This window comes from Martes martes, assembly GCF_963455335.1.
Source record: "Martes martes genome assembly, chromosome: 6".
Taxonomy (NCBI): Eukaryota; Metazoa; Chordata; class Mammalia; order Carnivora; family Mustelidae; genus Martes; species Martes martes.
Window position 1 is genome coordinate 115,035,509 of NC_137893.1, and position 12,846 is coordinate 115,048,354.

At 48.9% G+C, this 12,846-nt stretch overlaps 1 protein-coding gene across 1 annotated transcript in view; it reads left to right on the top strand.

The window, feature by feature from the left end:
* The window catches only part of ETV7 (ETS variant transcription factor 7), a gene marked incomplete at its 5' end in the record, with an annotated part of 46,219 nt that extends 41,869 nt beyond the window's left edge, over positions 1-4,350 (top strand). The window contains 2 exons of the mRNA XM_080805930.1: positions 1,739-1,839; positions 1,943-4,350. Of these exons, the coding sequence (XP_080662056.1) occupies positions 1,739-1,839; positions 1,943-2,060 (219 nt within the window). The 3' untranslated portion in view covers positions 2,061-4,350. The remainder of the gene's footprint in view (positions 1-1,738; positions 1,840-1,942) is intronic.
* Positions 4,351-12,846: the final 8,496 nt, after the last annotated feature.

A 12,846-nucleotide genomic window follows, 5' to 3' on the forward strand; every position in this document is an offset into this window, starting at 1 on the left:
CTACTCGCTCAAACTCACTTTTGCTGAGCACTTGAGATTCTCAAAGCATTTTTACTTGAATTGAGCGATAAGTGCTGTGGGGCAGTTGGGCCAGATGAGGAGACGAGTTTCCTGGTTTCCTGGAGAGAGCTGGGGTGGAAACCCAGGTCTCAGGTCTTGTGTGGCTCCGGGCTCTACTCTATTTTAAAGATTGGTTGATTGATGGATGGATGTATTGATTTGTGGCGGGAGGGCCAGAGGGCAAGGGAGAAGGAGAAAAGCAAACTCCCCGCTGAGAAAGGAGCCCCACTTGGGGCTTGATCTCATGACGCCAAGATCACGACCGGGGAGGAAATCAAGAGTTGGGCTCTCAACCAACTGTGCCACCCATGCACCAATACCCATGCATGCAAGCCCCTCAGGGTATTGGTGGCTGGAAGGATGTAAATGATGCGAAGCTGCATGTGTTCGCCTGGTCCAGTCCCCATGTAGTACAGGGAGGGAAACTGAGGCCCAGAGAGCAGCAATTCCATCTAATGAGCATATGCTACATGCCGAGCACTGTGCTAAGTGCTCACAGGGATTAGCTAATTTAGGCCTCACAACACACCTGCAAGATGAATGTTCTTATCCTCATTTGAAGGCCGGGGAAACGGATGCAGAGAGGCAAGGAAGCTTATCCAAGATCCTGCTACTGCCAAATGGCGGAGCTGGGGCTTACGGTGACACTAAAGCCCAGTCTCTTTGCCCTTACTCTGCACTGTTCACCCCTCAGAGAGAGAAAAGATAAAATGACTTACCTAAAGTCACACAGCTCATGGTGATTTCCTCCTACCGCTGTGCTCCCCTTTCCATGCTGTCTCTCTGTGTTTTCAACTAAATATGTATGTATTTGTTGCTACTGGTGACATTTGATATTTAAAAGCAATGCTTGAAGGGTGCTAGGGTGGTTCAGTTGGTTAAGCGTCTGCCTTCGGCTCAGGTCAAGATTTCGAGATACTGGGGCCGAGCCCCGCATCAGGCTCCCTGCTCAGCGTGGAGTTTACTTCTTCCTCTGCCCCCCCTCCTGCTTGTGCTCACTCTCTCTCAAATAAATAAATAAAATCTTTAAACAATTTTTTTTAAAGTAAGAGCAACAGCTGATTTACTCCTGCCCCATGGTTCTCAACCCCGTAGGTAGTGCTCATTATTTCTCCTCCATCCCTTCCCTGCCTTTCTCCTTCCAAACTCAAAAGACTCTTAGAAATGGTCAGAGCAATCTGAACTGGAGGGGTTAAGAAACCACCCAGTTCAATCTGCTCCTTTTTTTCTTTTTCTTTTTCTTTTTTTTAAAGAAATTGGTGGGGGGTGGAGGATGGAAAGCAAGGAGACAGAGACAGATACTTTTTTTGAGAGAGAGTGAGAGTGACCATGGGGCGGGGCAGAAGGAGAGAGAGAGAGAGAATCCCAAGCAGACACCTGGCTGAGTGTGGAGCCCAACGTGGGACTCGATCTCCCAGCCCTGAGAGCATGACCTGAGCTGAAAGCAAAAGTCGATGCTTAACCAACTGAGCCACCCAGGCGTCCCCAACCTGCTCCTTTCCAGGTGTGGAAACTGAGGCTTGGAAGGAGTGGGGTGGGGAGAGGAGGGTGATGTTGGTGATTAACCAACTGAGCCACCCAGGCGTCCTCAACCTGCTCCTTTCCAGGTGCGGAAACTGAGGCTTGGAAGGAGTGGGGTGGGGAGAGGAGGGTGATGTGGGACTGCTTTGCCTTCTAGAACCGGGTGAACATGACCTATGAGAAGATGTCTCGTGCCTTGCGCCACTACTATAAGCTGAATATCATTAAGAAAGAACCCGGGCAGAAACTCCTATTCAGGTGAGTAGCCTAGGGGCCAAAGTGAAAAGGGGAAGTGGTGGTGTTGGGTGGGCTGGAAGCAGCTGGGGCAGGGGCTGATTTGCAACTGGGGCTTGACTTCCAGATTTCTGAAGACACCCAGCAAGGTCAGCCAGGACGAGGACAGCCGCCTGGAGCAGCCAGAGAGCCAGGAGCAGGACAGGAGGGATTTCAAGGAGAAGATGCTGGAAGTCTCTCCATGAGGGTCAGGTGGATTCTGGGCACCAAGCACTGATGGACAGAAACGGAGTCTCCCTTGATGGCAGCTAGCTGCCCAGTTGTCTCTGCCTTCCTCACAGAGCAGCAGGGATCCCCAGTGGGTTTTGCGCTCATAGGATCATCACCGTTGTCTCAGACCTCAAAGCTGTCTGGGCACCTGGGAGGCTGAGAACTGGGAGGTTTTATATTCTGGACACTGTGGGGGGCATTGTTCTTGAGTAAGGCAGCCCTGGGGCTCAGTGGGGCATGGGGAGTGAACTCTCTCCCTGTCCTACCCCTTGCTACCTGCCCAGCTTGGGAGCGGTCTCTGGGCACTGAAAGAGTCTCCAACTCAGCTCTTTCAACTTACAGAAGGTAGTAGAGGCCCCTCACGGAGCCTTAGCTCCTTCCTCTTTTGTAAAAGGGACCCATCAGTCTTAGTAATAACAATCTAACAACGCTAACTGACATTGAAGTGATCCCTGTGTACCTCTTGCTAAGGGTCCTGCCCATATTTTATCTCATTCCATTCACATACCAAACCCCCAAGGTTTAAAGATGGGAAACAGAGGCAAGGCTTACAGAGCTGGGATGTCTCTTCAGAACACAGCGCTGTTCCTTGGATGGTCGGTTGGTGTTAGTGACTCTGCGTGTCTCTGGGGCCTTTAGTGACTCTGCGGCCCTTCTCAAGCCAAGGCCATGGCCCTGCCTCTCTGCCCTCGGCATATCTGCTGAATGGTTCACCTCCCTCGGCCCAACCTTCTTTCCTGTTTTCAGTCCTTTGGTGACGCTATGACTATGACCCAGCTGAGAGTACCACTGCCTCCTGAACCTGTAGTCTCCTACCCACACCTGCCACATGACCTTGGGCAGGTTGTTGCCCCTCTCCGGAACCTCAGGCTTCTCCTCTGTAAAATGCAGATGCTGTTCCCAACCTGACCTCACAGGATTGCTAGAAATCTCCGTAAGACAACATTGGTGACGGGCTTAGCGTGTGCCTGCTCTGTAGGGAGCACTTAGTCTGTGTTCGCCAAAAACACGCCACAAACCCAACTGCCCGAAAGCATGAAAGTGAATCTGTGTTCAGCTTCTCTTCTCTTCTCCCCAACGCCCCAGGAGTGGCTGGGGCCTCGCCAGAGGATCAGAGCCTCTGCCCTGTAACCCTTCCAGTAAGGTTTGTGGGTGAAAGGGAAGGGGATATTTTCACTTCATTGAAGACAGAACTTCTTGGATTCACATCTTCTTTCTCGGCAGGAGGAAACCTCTGCCTCCCGCCCTCCCCCCCTCCCCGGCTCCGGCAGGTCAGGAAATCCCCAGCCTGGTGAGCCTGAGCAGGCTCTGAGTCACTGTGCAGAAGCTGATAAGGATTCCTGGACTTTGGCCCTCAGAGCTGCCACCACGCCTGTGCAGGGCTTCTGTCCTGGCTGAGCCGCACCCCAGGCCCTGGCCAGTTCCACGCCAGAGTGGCCGGGCAGGCGGCCTGGGCATAAAGGCTCACTGTGAAAATCCTTGGTCCCTTTCCTCTCCCTTGAAACCGCTCCATCTCCTTGACTTTGGTCCCCGGTGAACCCTTGCCCCGTAGCTTTTCTCAGCATCTCTAACCCAGAACTCCACAACTGGACGGGGAAAGCCTTTCAAAATCCACTTGTCCAGCCTCTCCTTTTATTGATAAGGCAACTGAGGCCAGAGATGGGGAGGGACGGGCTCAAGGACAAACAGCCCAGCTCGGCCTGGCTGGCTCCTCACATTGCCTCAGAAGTCACTTTTTCCAGGTACGATGTTGGCATTTTCGAGGCATTCGTTCGTGGTTGTCAACAGCAGTGTATCCTGGGGGCTATGTCTTCACCCAGAGTGATGAATCCCACCCAGCGCTGGGCCCATGGGGCCTGGGCTTGGGCAGAATCTACCACCCCAGAGCCAGAATGCCTGGTCTTCCCACTCAACCCCGGGGGAAGCCCACCCTTTCCCCATCTCCCCAGGCACATCAGGCCCAGTTCAGGGATGTCCACCTGGGTGCCAGGAGTAAAAGGATTCATCCAGCCCTTCCCTCCACCAGCATTAATAGAGCACTTGTGTCTACCTAGCACCAGGTGAGGCTCCGGGTTTACAACCATTTTTGGCACAGATTCCTGAAAAGTGATGGGTCACTGAAAACAGGTCAAGATGGACTTCCTCACAGATCATTTTTAAAAAGCAGGAGATAAATTCTCATGATTTGAAAAAGTAGCCAACCATGTTTGTCTCTTATTTTTTTTTTTTGCCATATAATATTAAAGTTGAAAGTAAATAAATCATTTATTTAAAAATGGAATGTGTTAAGAAGTTCGTTAATGAAATAAATGACACAAGTCACGGTCTCCATCCAGTCAAGCCACTTACACATTTACCCAGGAGCATGGGCTCCATGATTCTCCGTTTCTGCTACGTGGATTCTTGCCAACAGTCTTTTTCCCTTACAAGGAAGTTCCACTTCTCCCTGGCTTTACTGAGATGTGATTGACGTATGACACCGCGAAAGTTTGTGGTGACAACTTCTAACACTTCCTTCAATCCTGGTGACCCTGCCATTTCTTGGGCTCTTAGGGGAAACCTGGGCTGATGCTGGTGACCTGTTGTCCCTGTCATGGAGGAGCCTAGCAGTGACCATCGTTCTTGACTTCTTCCTCTGGTCCCTCCCCGTGATGTCAATCCGCATTTTCTACTCAAGTCTTGGCTGGGAAAGTTTTATAGAGATGCACAGAAAACACATACATTTACAGAGCAAGGGCTTGTTACCTCCAAACTATCCAGCCTCTGGAGATACCTGCCAAGGCAATCCTGGCTCAGAAGGAGTCTGGGGACCGACCCGCCCCCTCCTGTGTGCCCACTTGGCCCCTCGATGGGACTTCCAAACTAAGCTGCCACGGGGGGCGGCTCCAAGATTTGCGTGGGGAGTTCAAACCATGCGGTTCTGAAATCAGGATGCGCCCATGTAAAAAAAGATTTTCATCATGAACTTAATTCCTAAATCCTTGTAAGTGAATTGCGGATGTGGGGAGGGGTGGGGCTGGCATCTGAAGGAGGGTGCAGCCCTGCCTTTGGGAAGTTCACTCATCAGTCCTTGTCGCAGTCCTCAGGGAGAGGTGTAAGGAGAGGCATGCCCCCTGGAGACGGTGGGGGACAAGGTGGCGCTGGGAGGTGCCAGAGAGAGCACCCCTAGGAAGGATCATAGAAGCTTCTGCTCTGTTTTCCCCTTCTTTTGGAGGGCCTGGAGGTGTGGCGGGGCTGTGGGCTTCATGATCACGGTGAGTCAACGGTAGGTCAGGGGCTGATGGCAGAGGCCCATCCCTGGGGGGAAGGGGCAAAGGGGTCCCTGAGTTACATGCTTGGGTCAGCCTTGCTAGCAAGGCAGGAGAGTAGACCAGAACTGGGGCTGACACTCCCATAAGGGTGAAGAGCACCTTTGAGAACAGGGAGGGGTCATCCTGTGTCAGACCCTTGAGGACCTACCAGAGAAAACTCCCAACAGCACCCGCCGCACATACCCCACTTCCTGGGGCAGCTGATGCTGGGAGGAAAACACATTATATAGAGCCAGTGCACAAGGAGCCTTCAAGGGGTCACTCAGCAGACTACCAAACTGGGCTCCATGCCAGGGTTTTCTGCCCTGCCTCCCCGGGGCCTGGCCAGCTGCTAGGCCTGGAATGAACTGTTCATTCAAACCATGTCCTTTCCTCAGAACTGAAGTGAAACCAAAAGGAGAAGAGGTGAGAGGAGCAGCTGGGCTGGGACAGGGCTCCACACAGGGCAGGGAGCCCATCTCCCTCGGGGACAACTGAGCCCCGGGCTTCACCACCCAGAGCAGAAGGAAGGCTGGACCAGGAGCCGGAGCCCATTTCAGTGCTTTAGGGGGGGCTGAGCATAATCTAACACTCACCTCAGATGGGGCTGCCCTGGACCACTGAGCTTTCAAATGTCTATGCTTTTGTTCGATGACACAAACCCCATGTGGTTCTGTTGACAGGCGTCGCCCATCGTGGCTTCAATGGGGCCATTGTAAGGGCCTTTGATGATAATAAATGATGCAATCAGGTAATAAACATAATGAGAACATGCATTTCGGTACACAGACTCTTCCAGGATATGATGTCCATGGGGAAAAACACTTTGAGAGAGTTTGTTTTTGTTTTTGTTTTATTGTTGTTGTTGCTTTTTTCTGGGGCTGGTTTCACAGAGGCTCACGTGGAACTGAACCGGGAAGTTTTTGCTCCTGGGCAAAGACAATTCAAGGTCACTCCAATCCCAGGGACTCCAAGCCCTGAGTCCCGCTAATAGTAAATCCTCCCCGTAACCGTGGCCTCTCTGGAGCCTGCCGATGCCTGCCCCGCGCGGAGGCCCCGCCGAGCTCTCACAAACTAATGCAGGCCCCGGTGAAACTGTGAGAGCGTCTACTCTGTCTTGGGGACCCTCGGACTGTGGGCTTCTCCCTGGGAAAGGGCTGCAGTTTGAAGACATGTCCACCAGATGGCGCAAAGCCTCCTTTGTGAGAGTGCAGGAGCCCACTGTCTGCTCACTGCGCCTGCTCTGGGTGGGGGCGAATCTGCCTTCTCCTACCAGGACGTGAATACAGATCTCCAACCCAGGCATACCCCGTAAGCAGACATCCAGCCCTGGCTTAAACACGTCCGGGGACGGGGAGCTCACCAGCCCTGGGGTCAGGGTAAGTAGTGGGGGTTGGGAGAGAGGGCGAGGAGCAACCTATTCAGTGATAATGTCACCCATCCTTTCCCAACATTCGGGCCTCGGGTTCTAAAATCCCTAGCACCAGGCTCTTTGTTGTGAGTAATTTAGTATCTCCATCCCTAAATCTCTTATCACCTTATCTTTGAGTAGTTTATCAAGAGTCTGAACAGTGGCTCAGACAAGATCTTTCACAGTCTGGGACTTGGCCAGGAGCATGTCAAAAGTCACTCTACCTGCCCACTCTCCTGCCCGCCCCCCGGAGCTGGATAAGGAACCCAAAGGACTGAGACTACCTGAGTTCCCTGGTGGCTTTTGTGAAGGCAGCCTCCTGGGCCTCGGTTTCCCTATCTGTAAAGTGACTAACAGCATCCCTTACCCTGACTGCCACATTAAGTTGGTGAGAAATTGCCAATGAAATGATGCATTCGTTTATTTACCAGATATTTATTGAGCACCCACTATAAGGTAGGCACTGTTCTAGAAAGTAGGGAAGATGTAAGTAAACAAGAAATGGCACATCTGATATCAGGCAGTACGGTAAATGCCATGAAGGAAGATACAATGGAGTCAAGGGAAGGGGGGGCATTCTAAATTGAACTGTCAGAGATGTGACAAGCATGTGAAAACAGGAGCAAGTCATCTCCACTGACAGCCATTTCCCCCTGTACTCTGTCTGTCCCCCTTCTCTGTGGCCTGTGGTTCCTACCGTGAAAGTGAGACAGACGGTGTTTCTGAGTGTTGAGAAGGATACTGTTGTTAGTTTCTGTTATGTGCAATCAGAAGCAATCCTAGTAGATATGAATAGTGCAGACGGAAAGGCTGGGAGGGGAGAAAACCAAACTGACCCAGAACTGCTCCTCTCGAGTCCCCTCTTTTCCCCAAGGGGGAACCCCAACCTAGGCCGATGAGATCATCAATTCTCCTGAACAGGCCTCAACTCTCCAGGTCAGGCCCGTCTACACATCTCAACTCAAGAAAGCACTGGTTGCTATTGAAAGCTCTCTGACTGGAAAGCCCCAGGGTTCTAAATGTGGCTCTTGAAATCCCAGCAGTTCTTACCAGGAGGAGATTTCCCTTCAATCACACACTCTGGCCAGTGACATGCTCAGGTTCCTAACCTGTGGCCTCTGGTGGAGGTGCCTATCAGCTTATCAGAGAGCCAATGTCTGGGGGTGGCTGGTACCTGGTGAGTAAATCTCCAGAGAGATTCTGGAGCAGCTGACAAAACACTTTTCTCCCTACCATCCCTTATGAGCAGCATGATCGGACTCTGTTTTAAGGGTAGGACAACTGAAGATCAAAGATATCAGGGGGAGCCCGAGGGTCTGGGACCCTGCCTTTCATTCAGGGCCCTTTTCAAGCTTTGGAACAGACCATCCCAACTCCAGCTTTGCACAAACCGTAATGTGATTTGTGACAAAGAACGTTATGTTTTCATGGCTGAAGAGTGAATAATTCACCAACTTGGGTCTCGATCAGCCACGAAAAGGGAAAAGGATGTTTGACAAAGCAGAAGATCTGAACTAGATCTAACAGTAGAAGATCCCCAAAGAAATAGCAGAAATGAAAGCTGGGTGGCCCGACCTCATCTTTATTTTTAGCCAGATGAAGTGCCTTTCTGATGATGCAAATTCATTCATTTGACTTTGCAGTGAGTTGGATGCGCCCAGATCAAAATCCAGCTCCTGGGTTAGATGGGACAGGGGAAGAGGCATCCATCATTTCTGCCCACATTCCATTGCCAGGACTCAGGGAGGTGACATACAGATATGGTCCTCGGCTCCTTCTGAATGCCTTCCTACCCTTACTCATTCAATTCTCCAGCCTTCCTTATCCTGCTCTGTGGCGAGGAAGCTGACCCATTGGATGGCACCAATGGGCTCCTTTGGTCCTCTGCTTGTAGTTGGCTTGGGTCAAGGAAGCCTCTGGCAGGAAAACTGGAGAGTGTGGCCAAGGTATGTGTTTCCCCCCAGTCTCTCCTTGACTGGGGACTTTCCCCCAGTCCCAAGCAGGTCCATAGGTTGGCTATGTTCTTCTACTAAATGCCACGTTTCTGTTTCCAGATGGTCACTCCATACGGTCGCTCCCTCCAAGTTTTGTTCCTATTCTTTCCACTTGCCCTTTTAGACTGAGGCATGGTAACCACTGCCCACCGTTGGCAGCCCCAGGAAACTGTGCCAACATTTGCTGTTTTCACTACACCCTGTGTGCATCCTTGTAAATGGTATTGTTATTAAACTTTCCACGATTGTCCGGTGTGAGTGGGCCATCTGCTTCCTGCCATCATCCTGACTGCTCCATGTGGACGCACATAGATGCAAGGGGGGCTGGGGAAGGGAGTCCCAGCCTGGGTGTTGCTCCTCATGGTATGGAAAGGACTTTTTGGTGGACAGCTGTCTCTGCCCCACCTGCTCTGACCTTTACGCCTTTTGGCTTTTCTGTGTAGGCTATTAGAAGGTAATGCCTCTTTCCCGCACCCCAGCTTCCTCATCTGTAAAATGAGTGAATGGGCTGGGGAGGAAATCTATTCACCTGACATTGGGTAGCCTCTCCAGCTGTAAATGGTGTCTCTGTTGTCCCGAGCTACTTGGCTCCTTGCCTGTGAACTCAAATGCTGGTTTCTCTTTGTGGCTCCAAAATAAAAGTAATCTCATAATTACTTATACTCATAATGTCACATAGCTTCTAACTTCCTCTTGTAAATGCAGTTGTGCCTCTCCCCAAGACCAGCCAAATTCATTTCTTGAAGCCCTAAACCCCGGTACCTCGGAATGCGACTATATTTGGAGTTAGAGCCTTTAAAGAGGTAATTAAAGTAAAATGAGGCTATTAAGGTGGGCTCCAATCCAATCTGACTGGTGCCTTTCCAAGAAGAGGAGATTAAGACACACAGAGAGACACCAGGAATATGTGCACACAGGGGAGAGATCCTGTGAGGACACAGCGAGAAGGCAGCCATCTGTAAGTCTGTGGTACTCAGGGATGCGGATCTTAGAAAACTAACACATGTCCCACCTTGGGTTCCAGCCATTGAAGGCTGCTGTGTGTTATGGCTCAGTGCTTTGGTAACGTAACCTGTGATGGTAATTCAGTGGAGGTCAGGGAGTCCCTCAAATTTCCCTCAGTAACACATCTCTACTTGAAGCATGACTCTTCATAAGACAGAGCCCCAGAGAGATGAGTAATGAGATAATGTGGGATTCAACCCAGCACCCCTCGTGTCATCCTCCTGGTAATAACTGATTTTACCTCTGGGAGTAGCTTCTCTCCTGCTCCATCACAGTCTTCTGCCCCTGGCCTTGGAGAAAGGCCTGCAACCCAAGCAGGGCCACTGAGAGAAGCTCATTCCCCTGACCACAGTGATTGTTCCAGAGAAGGCCTGTGACCCAGGACAAGCCAGTCAGAGTCCTTCCCTGGCATTTTTCTCACTGGAGCTAGCAGGGAGGTTACCCACCCCACCCCACCCCCCGCTGGTAATGATCATGCCTTCCGCCATGACGGTATGACAGAGAAGCAGAAGATGAGGGGAAGTCCTGACAGGGCCTGCTGTCCATTTCTGATCCTTGGGAGCTCTGAGCTGTCCTGAGCCCCAAAGATCTTCCTTTAATTCTTTGACAACCCCGAAAGCTTCCTAACAAATCTCCTTTCACTTAAGTTGGTTTGAGTTGGGGTTTCTGTCTTATACAATTAAGAATGCTCTAACTCTATTTTGAGGAGGTACGGTCCTTGCCAAAAATTATTTGGCACTCTTCAAGTCTGCTCCCAGGCCTGCCACTTCTCTGTCTTCTAGAAGGTGAGTTCCCTATCACCAGAGGTTTTCATTGAGAGAGGGGGTGTCCTTCGTCTGGGATGAATCAGAGAGAATTGCTGCTTTGGAGCTGAGGAGATTTCACTGGGTGGCATCAAATATTCTCAGTACCAGTCGCTGATTCCATTATGTACCTTGTCTTCCTGCCAGGGATTAGAGAGGTCTACTGCTTGAACACAGCTCTACTTTTGTCCCAAACTCATACATCGAGAGTTTATGGACATCAGTATAATAGACTATATTATTAAAATGGAACACAAAACACATACCATCATCTCAACAGACACAGAAGAATCATTTGGCAAAATCCAACATTCTTTCATGATAAACATACTCATATCTTGGAATAGAATTGAAACTCTCCAACCTGATAAATGTCGTTTATGAAAACCTGTCTGCTACATCACACTTAATGGTAGAAGCTTAGATGCTTTCCCCCTAATGCCAGGAGATTCTAGCCAGGGCAATTAGGCAAGAAAAAGAAATGAAAGGCATTCATATAGGAAAGGGAGAAGTAAAACTCCATCTGTTCATACATGTTATAGTATTGCATATTGAAAAGACCCAAGGAAAAATATATATTAGAATGAATAAGCAAGTTGATTGTAAGATATAAGACCAATCTATAAAAGTCAGCTGTATTTCTATACACCAACAATAAACAGTCTGAAAATGAAATTTAAAAACAATCTTATATACACTAGTATCAGAAAGAATAAAATACTTAAGAGTAAATTCAAATAAAGAACAAGAAGTATATTTTCAAAACTACAAATCCCTGCTGAAAGAAATTAAGGAGGATCTAAATACATGGGGAGATATTCCATGTTCATGGATCGGAAAACTTACTATTGTTAAGATGGCGGTACTCCTCTAACTGACCGACAGATTCAGTGAAATCCTTCTTGAAATTCCAACTGTTTGGGTTTTTTTGACAGAAATATATATGCTTATACTAATATTTATATGGAATGGCAAGTGACCCTGCATAGCCAAAACAATAGCCAAAGTAATCTTGAAGAGGAAAACAAAGTTGGGGGACCCATGTTTCCCAATTTCAAATTTTACTGCAGAGCTACAGTTACCAGAATAGTGTGGCACTGGCATAGGATAGACATGTAGATCAGTGAAATAGGATTGAGAATCCTGAAACACACATTAATGCCAATTAATTGTTGATAAGCATGCCAAGACTGTTCAGTGGGGTAAGAATAGTATCCTCAACAAACAGTGTTCAGACAAGTGGGGATCCACATGCAAAAATGTGAGGCTGTATGCTTGCCTCACACCAATATACAGAATTCAACTCAACACAAAATTCATCTCAATACAAAAATTAACTCAAAAGGAATCAAAGACACACATATAACGGCTAAAACCATAAAACCTTTGGAAGAAAACATAGGAGTAAATCTTCATGACTTGGATTATGTAACAGTTTCTTTTTTTTGTTTGAAGATTTTATTTATTTATTCGTCAGAGAGATAGATAGAGAGAGAACAAGAAGGGGGAGCTGCAGGCAGAGGGAGAAGGAGGCTCCCCATGAGCAAGGGGCATGATGTGGGACTTGATCCCAGGATCTTGGGGATCATGACCTGAGCCAAAGGCAGATATTTAATCAACTGAGCCACCCAGGCACCCCCAGATAACAGTATCTTAGGTGAGACCCCAAAAGCAAAAATAGATACATTGGGCTTCATCAAAATAAGAAGACAGCACAGAAAATGGGAGAAAATATTTCCAAATCGTATACCTGACAAGGGACTTGTGCCCAGGAAATATGAAGAACTCTTACAAACCAATAATAAAAAGAGAAATAACCTAACAAAAGGGGGCAAAAAACTTGAAGAGACCATGAAAAATCACAAAAAAGATATATGAATGGCCAATAGGCACATGAGAAGATGCTCCCCACCATCAATCATTAGGGAAACAGAGACCAAACCACAGTGAGACACTATCTCACGCCTACTAGGATGGTCCTAACAGACAAGTGTGTGGAGAATTTGGAACCCTCATACATTGCTGGTGGCACTGTGAAATGGCGAGGCTGCTATGGAGAACAGTTTAGCCATTTCTCAAAAAGATAATGTAGATTTTCCCTGTGATCCGGCAATTCCATTCCTAAAGACATGTCCAAGAGACCTGAAAACAGAGGGCCACATAAGAATTCATACACAAATGTTCATTGTGACATGCTTCACAATAGCCAGAAAGTAAAAACAACCTAAGTGTCCATCGGCTGATGAATGGATAAACAA